This window comes from Arachis ipaensis, chromosome B05, assembly GCF_000816755.2.
Source record: "Arachis ipaensis cultivar K30076 chromosome B05, Araip1.1, whole genome shotgun sequence".
Classification (NCBI taxonomy): Eukaryota; Viridiplantae; Streptophyta; class Magnoliopsida; order Fabales; family Fabaceae; genus Arachis; species Arachis ipaensis.
The window spans coordinates 11,195,211-11,209,577 of record NC_029789.2 but is presented as its reverse complement, the minus strand read 5'-3'; the positions used below and the strand labels follow the sequence as shown (position 1 = coordinate 11,209,577).

At 30.4% G+C, this 14,367-nt stretch overlaps 1 protein-coding gene across 1 annotated transcript; it reads left to right on the top strand.

The window, feature by feature from the left end:
- On the top strand, positions 11,988 to 13,406 carry LOC107640146 (MADS-box transcription factor PHERES 2-like). Its single transcript, XM_016343695.2, has 2 exons — positions 11,988 to 12,269; positions 12,616 to 13,406. The coding sequence occupies exons 1-2, from the start codon at positions 12,005 to 12,007 to the stop codon at positions 13,404 to 13,406; spliced, it is 1,056 nt and encodes a 351-aa protein (XP_016199181.1). The 5' UTR covers positions 11,988 to 12,004.

The window sequence follows — 14,367 nt, the reverse complement described above, 5'->3', positions numbered from 1 at the left end:
CCAGTAAATTTTAAAAATTGTTATTTTAATCTTTGTTATTAGTTTATTCAATTAAGTGTTACACGTCACACATTATTAGCATTTTAACTTATCACATTAGTAAGTAATGGAGCAAATTAAAAGTAAGAATTAAAATATGTATCGTTTAAATTTTACTAGATCAAAACCAAAAATACAATTTTATAGGGACCGAAATTTCAAAATGAATATTCAATTCTTCTTCATTTTTTTCTCTTTCTTTTTGTTAAGAATAGTACTAAATTAACATAATTATTAATGGTTGAGAGAGAAACAAAGCTTCTTTTTGTCTCTCATAAAATATATTAATTGTTAACAAAAATTGACTAATTATCCTCTTGACAAAACTTATAATTAAAGATTTATTGGGTTAACTACGATTATGGAACTACTGGCCCAAATTTATTTTTGCAAATAATAAGAATTAAATTTTAAATTTTTTTGTTATAAAAATATTAATTTATCATAAAATTATTTTTTTTAAATTTAAATCAATAAAAAAATACAAATGATTATATATCTATCAACTGTAAAAATACTTTCTATTTACAAGGAAAAAAGCAAAATTTAATCGTATTAAATAGTCAAACAAAGTTAATTATATCAAATTATATTTACAATTATAATTACGTTATGTATACATAAAAAATTAGTCATCAGTATAAAATATACATTAAAATGAATTAAACTATACATATATTTATACACAAATATAGTAATTAATTTATAGACTAATTTTTTGTATGTGCATTAATTTTTATTAAATTGTTTTATATGTAATTATTTCTAATGAAAAACACTTTATTTTTGCATTCAATGCTTTTCTATAATTAATTTTATAAATTTCACGTTTTATACGATGCTAGACTCATTAAATGAGGTCTTTTTGTTTTGTTGGACAGCGAATATATAATCACTCCCAAAAATGCTAGTTATATAATGATTATAATCAGAAGTCAACCGACAACTAACAACTAAAAGATACAAAAGATTTTGGAAAAAGTTCAATTTGCATTCATCCAAAGGCAGTTAATTTCTGAATGTATAGTTAGCCTTTTTATTTAGTACCTTAACCAATTTCATATAACTTTAAATATTTGAATTATGTAGCATCTAATCACTTTTAAATTTGAAGAGAAAAAATACATATATCACTCCTCTTGTATAATCATAAAAAAAATCCTACTATCATGAATTTTAAAGGCACATTTTAAAAACATAAAAAAATATATTATTATACACTTTAAATGCAAATTAACCAAATTCTAAAAGAAAATATAGAACAATTTTTTTTAGCATTAAAATTTTCTCTAATATTAAAACATCTTCTAAAAGTCAAAAAGAAAAATGTACCAACCCATAAAATATGTATAACGTATTTTAAATTTAAATATGACTCCTAGAATTTCTTGAACAAAATATTTATTTTTCAGATTTTAGAATATTATCCGAGAAAATGCTGTGTCAACTATGTTGTTAATGCCAATAAGAAAGAAAGAAAAATTAGAATTTATTACCTCAATAAATAGATCAATGTGGGGAGAACACCACTATAAAAAACATAAATACATACACACACTATTTGTGTTAGTTTTTGCAGCATTGCATGATGGTTAACAACTATTTTAACCTGTTTTTCACTCCCCGAGAAAGGAGGGTGTCATTGCAGAACTAGCAAGGCAGCATGAGATGGCAGTGATCCAAGCCAACAACAACAATGATGATAAAATTCCAAAAATAAAGAGGAGGATAAAACTACAACTGATAGATGATATGAGTTCAATGAAAGCTACATTTAAGAAGAGATGTGCCGGGTTGTTGAAAAAATTGGAGCAGATTGCCATCCTTTGTGACATTCAGGCTTGTATTGCCATCTTTGGTAGGTACAATTTCAATTTCAATTTGAACCTAGATTTAGATTGTAACAAATCATTTCAACCCCATTCTTCAAAAAGTTAAGTCCATAAGAAAGAAAGAAAATTTTGAGGGTCAGCAATCTTTAATATTTGAAAAGTTCTATGGTGTGGATTCAATATATTATCCATGTGTGAGAGACCTTTTTCACCCTTTTTTTTATCAACATTAATTTCTATTTTTTTGTCACAGATTAAAATCTTTTTAAACTTTTTTTTGTTCTTTAAAAAAGTTTCTTATGGACAATCTGAATTGGGTATAGGTGTTTTAGGCAAATATATCTTAATATATATGAAAAACAAAAAAAAAATGCATTATCACTCAAACCTCTTAACCTAACCCAATAAAAAGACCTCAGCTATAAAAATCTAAAAAAAAATTATACACAAAAAAACGGATTACTTTTTCATTTACACCCTAATGATAGTTAAATTAAGAGACAACTTCTGCAGCGTTTCTGTAGCTGTCAGCATGCATGATGCAAGGGTATCTTGTCACAACTAAACTCTCACACACGTATTTTATTGTGAACTCTTTCACATAGAATCCACATATGTGGATAATATATTGAATCCATACCATAGAATTTCCTTTAATATTTTTGTCATTATTTAACTAATATAAATATTAAATTATCTTTAACGAATAAATTTTACTAATTTATATGTATAAATTTTGATAAATATAAGTACAAATTATTTATTTTTTATGTGCAAAAAACTTATAAATATGAATGTAAATTATTTTTGGCCAAATGCCTACAACAAATAACAATATTGACACATAAATGATTATATGTGTGAGATAAACTAACATGTTCAGGGGACAAGAGTCCTACGGTGTGGCCGTCGGTGGAGGAGGCTAAAGTGATTGTGGAGAAGTTCGAGGAGACTCCAGAGCCGGAGCGGTTAAGCAGAATGGCAACTCATCAATAGTACATGCAACAGAAGATGATTTGGATGGAGAAGCAACTTGAGAAGCTCAAGAAACTTAACGATCAAAAAGACATGGCCATCTTCATGCATTAAATCTATAACGAACATAGTAGGGGTGCATGGCCCGGCCCGACCTGAAAATCTGGTCCAGTTCTGAACACTTTAGGGGCTAATTTGGTGTGATTTTACCAAGTTTAGAGTCGGATAAGTGTCTCAAAAATAGACCCTATCATTATTTCGGGTCGGGTATGAGCTATGGCTCGGGTCACTCGAACTCGGCCCGGTGACCCGGTCATCATACACAATTAATATTTTGTGTTATTAGTGATGGATGATGGCTATTCTTATGTAGAATTTAAGTATTGTAAACCTTAATATTTTGTGTTATTAGTTATTATAAGACTATAAGTTAATGTTTAATGTTTAAAATGCATAAGACTTTAGACTAATGCATAATATTGTGTTATTTGTATTGATTTAAATATTTAGTATTATTAGACAATATTAGTATTGATTATGGTTATGCTTTAATTTTAGAGAAGAGTTGGTTCTTGTTATATTTTTCTAAGTAAATTTTATCATGTCAAATAATGGTTGGAGTCTTGAAAATTTGGATATTTTCACATGCTAGCTTATAAGAAGGTATCAAGGTAATGTAATGTTAACGGTCCGATTTTCACCCGGTTTTTATCCGGTATAATCGTGGCCCAAAAGTATATAGGTTTTATCGGATTTAGGGTCGGGTTCGGGTCTAATAAATAGGCCCGATATATATTTCGGGTCCAGTCTGTATCACATCAAACCTGGTTTCACCCGACCCATGCACACCCCCTAGAACATAGGCTTGTAACTGATTTTAGCGATGATGAGTTGGACCGTTTTCTCACCTATGTTGACGACAAGTTGAAGGTTGTTAATTTGAAACAGCATAATAAGAACCTGCCGCTTTAAAATGTCAATTTCGTCACAACCACTGCCGGCGCCGCCATCAGCAGTGGCAGTGCAGCCACTGATTATTTCTTGTGAAGTTGACAACAGTGTGCAAGATGAACTGTTATTTAATACAGAGTAACAACAGAAGAATTTAGAAGATGTTGTTCCTAATGATGAACCGGATGATAATTTTTTTGGAGGATTGTTCTTTGAAGATGAGAGTTGTAGGTCGGTTCTGTTTCCTGCTGGTGATGAGAACGTGTTGGTGGTTCCACCGGCTAAAGCTAATAATGAAGAATTATTTGGGTTTGGAGATTTTGATGATTCAGTGGATTTTGGTGATCTTGACAATTTTGGTGACCTCACTATTGGAACTGGTGATAATTTCTTAATTGATGAGTTATTATTGCCTAATCAGGGCAATGCCGCCGGAAATACTAGTAATGACTAATGATAATCATAAAGGGCTGTGGTAGTTCCATTCAAGAAACTTAAATCCGAGTACTGAAATGAATGAACAATGCTCATGAATTAAAGCTGCTGGAATGGAACTTTGCTATTTCTCTCTAATTAATAATGGAATAAATTTGAAACCTTGGAAATAAAGAGAGAGAGAGAGAGAGAAAAGGGGAGGGGGGAGAGGTAAAATTTATTTTCTTTTAATTATTGTAAGATCTGTCTTTAAGAATGAAACATGCATGTTATTTCTTCTACACCAATTAGACTTTGAAACAAGAGAATTGGATAATTTAGCGCTAAATCCAGATAAGTGATAAGGGCTGGTTTGTCATGATCACCGTATACCATGACAAACACAGAATCACAGCCTGTTCGAATATACTGTTTCTGAAGTAATAATCCAAAATTAGTACTGCATAGAACAAACGAAAAAACACACAACAAATCAGAGCATATATAAGAAGAGTATGCTCTGATTATATAAGTAGTGTTCTATATGTTATGTATTGTAAATAAAAAAATAGAAATTAATATATTAAGAATTGAAATCAAAGAATAGCAGTATAGTATAAACCAGTATAGTATATATTGCAACTTGCAAGGACCAATATACTCTGAAAAATGGGAAACTAATTTGTATCTTTAGGAACAAATTAAAATGTCAATTAATAGGATAAGAGAACAATTAATTAATCAAGTAATTATAATTCACAATTAGAAAGAGAGATAGAGAATCATGATCATAGCAAATAATCAAATCCAAAATAACAAAGATGCAGAGAAACGTAAAGAGACAAATAAAATTCTTCAAAATAAAATGATATTTATTAATAGGGAAGAGATATCAAAAAATTAATAACAGAAAAGAAGTACCAGCAGCAGCTCGAAAGAGAAATATGGAGGGAGAGAAAGTTGTGTCGAAGAAGAAGCTTGGGAGCGAACAGATCTGAAGACGCGTTGACAGAGGAGGTGGCTCAATCCAGAAGCGTTCTACCATGGCAACGGTGGCAGAAACGACGGCAGCAACAACAATGGCAGTGGTGACGGAAACGGCGGTAGCAACAACAGCGGCAAAAACTCCACTGTGGCAGCAACAATAGTATAGAAGAACAGATTTAAAAATGCGTTGATATAAGAGGTGGCTCAATCACTACAACAAAGGCGCTGCTTTGCGGCGGTTTTTTCTCCTTAAAACCGCCGCAAAATCAAATTTTGGCAGTTTGGTGGACCGCCCTGGTTATTGGCGCGGGAAAGTAATTTTGCGGCGGTTTCCAGCAACTAATTTAGTGACGGTTTTTAACCGCCGCAATATACAAATATTAAGATTTAGTCCATTTTTTTACCGACAGTTACGAACCGCCGCAATGTTATTACTGTTTGTTAATTTAATATTTTTCATCTATTGAATCTAAATTTGTGGCAAAAACAACAAAATTAACTGAAAAATAAAATAATATATTTATAAAAATATCAACATAGTAAATCTCTTGCTAAGAATTGAATAGTAAAATTCAAAAAAATATTTGCTTCAAACCAAAATAATTCTAATTTTAGGATTCTATTTTTCACTCGGTCTTTCCACATAATTTATCCCTGCAGCGATGTTTGGTGGCAATTCCTCACCCTGCCATTGAAAAAGACAAAACAGTCATACAAAGAATATAATCTGACACATTGTAATCCCTTACAATATTTGAATTTCAAATTTAATCCAAAGATTCAAAAACTAAAAATTAGAATTTACTTCACAAACTAAAAATTTGCTATCTTAATCTCAATAATCATAATATATTTGCCTAACAGCATTGCAAGTGAAAAGTATTAAAATTCTGCAAAAACTATCAACCATAGCTCATAACTCATAGCTAGGATGCACACATATATCATAGAATGGGAAGGAAAAAAAAGTTCTATATATTAGCATGAGACCAGAACACAATATATAGGAGTATTAAAGTTGCACATTCATAAGCTAATTGAATAAAAAAGGAAGTCAATATATATTAGTTAGTTGTTATATATATATTTTTCATATATCTTTTCATATAGTTAGTTGTTTTTGGTGGATTCATTTAGAAGTGAAAGGATACTCATTTGTTTCCAGTAGTAGGCTCACAATTTTAATTATGTTAAGCTGACATATGAAACATAATTTTAACTATAGTAGGTTCACAATTTTAACTATCTTGAAAATTATGCACTTTAAGTAGGACCTGATCCATATGGTTCCTATTATACATGGCAAATATATATATAAATAGCAACATTATTCTTGTTTGCATTTAATTTCTAACAAGATCTCATGTTTAAATTACATGAATATAATAAACAAATGTGAAGAGATTTACTTATACATATGTATAGACTACTATATGCTCCTTATTGCTAATAAAGAACTTTTATATACGTCAGACATGGATAAATACAAAAGTAAGCACATGAATATTTACCTTGCACCATAGGAATGGGTGCGCACCAATGAAGAGAAAACAGGCTAGCAGCAGGCCTGAACCGACGACAACGACGCGGGCAGAGACGACGATGCGACAAGTAGCTCTTAGAGACCGAATTCTGAACCTGGAAATGATCATTTAAACAATATGTTGATCAAATATTTTAATATTAACTGGTGCCAAGCTTATCAAAAATGATCAAATAACCAGCTATTAGGATACAAGGAGATTTAATGATATCTAAATTATGGTATAGAAACTCAATTGGTTTGCTATACTAAACATCTCTGCTGCTTTCATAATTGTAGTTCAATGATTTAATGATATCTAAATTGTAGTTCAATGCTTAACATAGTAAATTTTTGACATCCGTTTGCTGTGCCAAGAACTCCTTAGACTGGGTCCTCAACTCCTCAAGGGTATCTCTTTCTGTCACAAGATTTTCTGCCTTTGATTTCAGTTGCCTAAGGAATGTGACAAGAACTGAATTCTCAAGCACCATTTTCTCACTTCCATTGCAAGCTGTGAAGAATTAGTGTGTCTCCTCAAGTTTGCCATGTGTATGGTTCATAAGCTCCTGATTTTCAATAATATCTTCACACATGTTCTCCCTGTTAATTTCAGGAGTCTTCGATATCTTAAGCAGCTAGATCCTCAGTATTTTAACTTTCTTTGACATGGAGTTCACATCAACCTGCTTTTGAACATTATCATTCTCCACTTTAGATATCATTCTATCAGACATTTTGGATGCCTCCAAGAGTCTCTGACATTATTTATCCATTATTTATTTAAAAAGACAAGACAAGAGCCACACTTCAACAAGAAACAACATATTAATACAACCATAAAAAAGAACATCCCTTTATATTCCACAAGGGAGGAAGAAAATGATATAACTCTAAACCAAAACAGAAAATCATGAAAAGTATAAGTTACACAAGAGATAAAATCATCATGCTTACAATAATATATATAAACTTGATAAACATTATTTAATACCTGAACTTTTCGAAGAAGATTACAAGTGCGATGCAATTTCTCAATGTGCTCCCTCTTCTCAAATAAAGAAGTGTTAATACTGTCACTCCTAGACTGTACAGACATGATCTGGATTTTTTAAGGAAAAAAGAAAGAAAGATGTGATTACTTAACTGCTAATAAACTCTCAAGCCTCCTATTCTTCTTTTTGTTTTTGCTAATGATCAATAATATTAATTTAATGTTACACTTACTTTTTCAAGAAGATACTCCATATTTCCCTCCGTCCCTAAAATATTACTTTTCATCCTGCTCGAACAAAGTATGCATATAAAACACTACAGGATCATATAAGTTCTAATAATCGTGCATATAAAACCATATTTCCCTCGTTCGCTCTGCTTTATTGTCCAATAATGGTACATCACCGTCGCCATCGCTCCCATCATTCTTAATTTAACTTTTTCTCTTGAAGAATTTCAATGCTTCTTTCTCCGATCAGGGAATCATATAGAGATTTGGAGGCTTGTGTATGTGTTTCCAGAATCAGAGTTGAGCTTTTTTTTCAGCATCTTAGTGATTGCTGATGCTATTTTCCTGGTTTGTCAGTGTATATCAGAATATAATCAACCATACTCTAGATAGTTGCATTTGATTACAGTTACTTATCAATGCAAAACATGTATAAATCAAATTAAGTATATGACATGTATATCCCATAACGCTGACAATAAGTTGATAGATAATAAAAAGTCAAGTTAATGCATTTTAAATGATCTGAAATTTCTATTTTTTTCAGTTTGATATGAAATGAACACCACTTACTCACTTTCATATTAACATCGATCCGATAAATTAACCTGCAATCTGCCCAATCATAAAAGCAAATGAAATCATTTATGTTATACAATTATATCCTTATAGACTAAGTTGTTCAATAAATCAATTTCAATTTCTAACATTACATAATAAATTCAAGATTTCTGCATAGAAGCACAACAAAACTGCCAGTAGGCTTCAGAAAATATGTGAAAAATACTGCATAATAAATCAGGATAAACATGCTAATCATTCATTTTCAAAATCCCACAAAGAAAGGGTTGTATGATTGGAATTGGGAAAGAGCAGAAACCCTTCAAAATAAGAGGAAACAGAGCAATAAAATGGAACATCACGCGAGGAAGAAGAATATTCACTCACTTGTGGGTAGAGATCACAAGTGCCCAACTTCTTAACAACCAAAGGTAACCCTTCTCCATCAGCAACCTAAGAAGCATAATATTTGCATGTGTCAATAAAATCAAATACTTATAGATTGTTGCATTTTACAGAAATAAGAGTGAAAATTGATCCCATACCTCCACATCTGTTCTTACACTTTTTGCTCCAGACGGGTTTTGTGCATATGGAATCGTAGGATTTAGTGGCCAATCGGCGATCGGGGCCGACCTAGAACACGACGTAGGGTTTGAGAATGTCGTTCTTCCAGTTCACATTTTTTAGGTGCTTGGCTGAGACCATTTTGAGGTCCAGGTCAGCCGATTTCGACAGAGGATGCCGTGATGACGCCATTCAAGAAAAGGGAAAAAAAGGAGCCTAGGTATCTCTCGACTAAGATGGAGAAGAAGAATAATGGAGATTTTCGCTAGATGTAACAAAGAAAATGAAAACGAAGATTGGGTTTTTTCTTTTTATCTAATATATTAGAATAGATAATAATTTCGGCAATTTGTTCCAAATCTGCCATAAATCGAACGATATGGTGGCTGGAGAATTAAATCGCTACAGCAATTTCTCTCAAAATCACTAGATAGCGGCATTTTTTCAAATTGCCCCAAATTTATTGCCGCTAATTTCCGCTTCTGTTGTAGTGGATCCAGAAGCTCTCTACCACAACAGACACGGCAATAGTGACGGTGTCGGTGACGAAAATGGCAGCGAAAATGATAGCAAAAATTATGGTAGAAAACTTAGGGTTCTATCATAGCAAACTCAGAACTAGTGTCTAGTGATATATTCAGACACAATTTTTTTAAATTTTAGTTGTTATAAATTTTTCTCTTAAGTTTTGGTATCCAGTAAATTTTAAAAATATTTATTTTAATCTTTGTTATTAGTTTATTCAATTAAGTGTTACACCTTACACATTATTAGCATTTAACTTATCACATTAGTAAGTAATGGAACAAACTAAAAGTAAAAATTAAAATATGTATCTTTTAAATTTTACTAGATCAAAACTAAAAATACAATTTCATATAGACCGAAATTTCAAAATGAATATTTAATCCTTCTGAAATTTTTTCTTTTTCTTTTTTGATAAGAATAGTACTAAATTAATATAATTATTAATGGTGGAGAGAGAAACAAAGTTTTTTCTGTCTCTCATAAAATATATTAATTGTTAACAAAAATTGACTAATTATCTTCTTAACAATACTTACAATTAAAGATTTATTAGGTTAATTACGATTATAGAACTATTTGACCAAATTTTTTTTTGCAAATAATAAGAATCAAATTTTAAATTTTTAGGTTATAAAAATATTAATAATTTATCATAAAATTACTTTTTTTTTAAATTTAAATCGATAAAAAAATACAAATAATTATATATCTATCAACCATAAAAATACTTTCCATTTACAAGGAAAAAAGCAAAATTTAATCATATTAAATGGTCAAATAAAGTTAATTATATCAAATGATATTTAAAATTAGGTTTAATTACTCTGTTGGTCTCTATAGTTTCGCGAAATTTTTAATTAGGTCTCTATCCTTTTTTTTCTTTTAATTGGGTCCCTGTACCAATTTTTTTTTTTAATTGAGTCCTTACACTTTTTTTTTCTTTTATTTGAGTCTCTGCACCAATTTTTTTTTTAGTTAGGTCTCTATATAATGAAGCCAATTACTACTAAGAGGGATCTAATTGAAAAAAAAAATTTGGTGTAGGGACTCAATTAAAAAAAAAAGTATAGGAACCAAATTAAAAATTTTGTAAAACTATAGGGACCAACAGAATAATTAAACCTTAAAATTATAATCATGTTATATATACATAAAAAATTGGTCACCAATATAAAATATACATTAAAAATAAATTAAACTATATATATTTATACACAAATATAATAATTAATTTATAGACTAATTTTTGTATGCGCATTAATTCTTTTTAAATTGTTTAATATGTAATTATTTCTAATGAAAAACACTTTATTTTTGCATTCAATGCTTTTCTATAATTAATTTTATAAATTTTACGTTTTGTATGATGCTAAACTCATTAAATGAGGTCTTTTTTTTTTGTTGGACAGCGAATGTATAATCACTTCCGAAAATGCCAATTATACAATTAGAAGTCAACCAACAATTAACAACTACACTACAAAAGATTTTGGAAAGAGTCTCGTTAAGGAGTCAATAGAGTATTTTTACAATATGTATAATTAATGGGCTATTTATTTGGCTCAATATGAGTTAAAAAATGAACATTTTGAATAAAATATTACTAATTTTTCAAACACAATACACCCATATTATCCAGAATAACCATCCAGATATCAGGAATAATAAACATCTGATATTCTACTGAATCGAACATTTCTATATTCCCATTATACACATTGTATAAATACTCCATTGACTCCCTATACTTCCTTTTTTGAAAAAAGTTCGATTTGCATTCACCCAAAGACAGTTAATTTCTGAATGAATAGTTAGTCTTTCTATTTAGTATCTTAACCAATTTCATATAATTTTAAATATTTGAATTATGCAGCATCTAATCACTTTTAAATTTGAAGAGAAAAAATACATATACCACTCCTCTTGTATAATCATAAAAAAAATCTTACTATCATGAGTTTTAAAGGTGCATTTTAAAAACATAAAAAAAATAAAAATTATTAAAAAATATATTATTATACACTTTAAATATAAATTAACCAAATCCTAACAAAAAATATAGGATCGTTTTCTTTTTTAGCATTAAAATTTTCTCTCTCTAATATTAAAACATCTTCTAAAAGTCAAAAAGAAAAATGTATCAATCCACAAAATATGGATAATGTATCTTAAATTTAAATATGACTCTCAATTTCCTGAATAAAGTATTTATTTTTCAGATTCTAGAATATTATAGAGAGAATGTTGTGTCAACGCTGTTGTTAATGCCAATAAGAAAGAAAGAGAAAATGAGAATTTCATACCTTTATAAATAGATGTGTGGGGAGAACACCACCATAAAAAACATACATACATACATACACACACACACACCATTTGTGTTAGTTTTTGCAGCATTGCTTGATGGATAATAACGGTCTTAACTTGTTTTCCGCTCCCCAAGAAAGGAGGGTGTCATTTGCAGAGCTAGCAAGGCAGTATGAGATGGCAGCCAACAACAATGATGATGATATCCCGAAAATGAAGAGGAGGGTGAAACTACAACTGATAGATGATATGAATTCAAGGAAAGCTACATTCAGGAAGAGACGTGCCGGATTGTTGAAGAAGTTGGAGCAGCTCGCCATCCTTTGTGACATTCAGGCTTGTATTGCCATCTTTGGTCCAGGTACAATTTCAATTTCAATTTGAATTTAGATTTAAATTATAACAAATTATATCAACTTCATCCTTCAAAAAGTTAAGTCCATAAGAAAGAAAGAAATCTTTTAGGGTCAGCGATTTTTAATATTTTTGTCATTATTTAACCAGTATAAATATTAAATTAATTTTAACGAATAAAGTTTACTAATTTATATGTACAAATTTTAATAAATATAGGTACAAATTATTTATTTTATATATGCAAAATTCTTATAAATATAAATATAAATTATTGTTCACTAAATGCCGACAACAAATAATAATATTGACACATGAATGATTATATGTCTGACATAAACTAACATGTTCAGGTGACAAGAGTCCTACGGTGTGGCCATCAGTGGAGGAGGCTAAAGAGATCATGGAGAGGTTTGAGGAGATTCCGGAGCCAGAGCGGTCGAGCAGAATGGTAACTCATCAGGAGTACAGGAAACAGAAGGTGATTTGGATGGAGAAGCAACTTGAGAAGCTCAAGAAACTTAACGATCAGAAAGAGATGGCCATCTTCATGCATCAAATCTATAACGAACATAGGCCTGTAACTGATTTTAGCGATGATGAGTTGGACCGTTTTCTCACCTATGTTGACGACAAGTTGAAGGCGGTTAGAAACAACATAATAAGAACCCACCGCTCTGAAGTGTCAATTTCGTTGCAGCCACCGCCGGCGCCGCCATCAGCAGTGGCAGTGCAGCCACTGATTATTTTTGGTGAAGTTGATAGCAGTGTGCAAGATGAACTGTTATTTAATGCAGAGCAACAACAGAAGAATTTAGAAGATGTTGTTCCTAATGATGAACCGGATGATGATTTTTTTGGAGGATTATTCTTTGAAGATGAGAGTAACGGGTCGGTTCTGTTTCCTGTTGGTGATGAGCATGTGTTGGTGGTTCCACCGGCTGAAGCTAATGAAGAATTATTTGGGTTTGGAGATTTCGATGATTCAGTGGATTTTGGTGATCTTGACAATTTTGGTGACCTCACTGTTGGAACTGATGATGATGATGACGATGATGATTTCTTAATTGATGAGTTATTATTGCCTAATCAGGGCAATGCCGCCGGAAATACTAGTAATGATAATCATAAAGGGCTGTGGTAGTTCCATTAAAGAAACCTAAATCCGAGTACTGAAATGAATAAACAATGCTCGTGAATTAAAGCTGCTAGAATGGAAACTTTGCTATTTCTCTCTCTCTAATTAATAATGGAATAAATTTGAACTTGGAAATAAAGAGAGAGAGAAAGAGGGGGGTTAATTTATTTTCTTTTAATTATTGTAAGATTATTTTCCTATCTTAAGAATGAAACATGCATGTTATTTCTTCTACACTAATTAGATTTGAGGAGTGATAGGAAGCCAGCAATTTTTGTGTTTTATAACCATTAATTGGCCATTAATAATATTTTTAATAGTATGAGATTATATCCAACAGTAAGAGATCTCTCATTAGACTTTGAAACAAGAGAATTGGATAATTAACATGACACTCGTTCATTTTTTGAAAAGTTGATAAAAAATTTTACATATCTTTTACAAATTAATATTAAGATGGATCAAATCAATACTTAGTGGGTATTCTTATTTCTTAGTGTGGAACTGGAAGGCAGTGTATTTTCTTTCATAAATAAGACAATCCTGACGAGGTGTCCTTATTTTGAGAGACAAATTGGATCTAATCTAAAGTCATTCATCAATTTGACAATTTTATATAACGGTTCTTGCACATAACAACCTCATCATTATGTCTGCTTACTCAACATTGATTAGAAGACTAATTATAATGTAAATTACATGTATCATGTATGTATAGACATGTGAATAAGAGAATATCAATTAATGTGTCAGATAAGGCTTGTAAATATCGTGGTATACGACTATAAGCATTCGAGTTACAATTTGTGCTTATAGTGCATTTGGAAGAATGAATATCAATTAATGTGTTTGACTTATATATTTAATTTATATTTCATGATAATTATTTTACTGTTATTACTATATGTTATAATAATAATTATTTATTTTTTGCAACTATTAAAAGGTTTAAACTTTTAATTATATA

Coding starts and splice junctions, on each gene's coding strand:
- LOC107640146 (XM_016343695.2), top strand. CDS start 12,005: ATGGATAATAACGGTCTTAACTTGTTTTCCGCTCCCCAAGAAAGGAGG. Junction 12,270..12,615: donor TATTGCCATCTTTGGTCCAG/GTACAATTTCAA, acceptor TAACATGTTCAG/GTGACAAGAGTCCTACGGTG.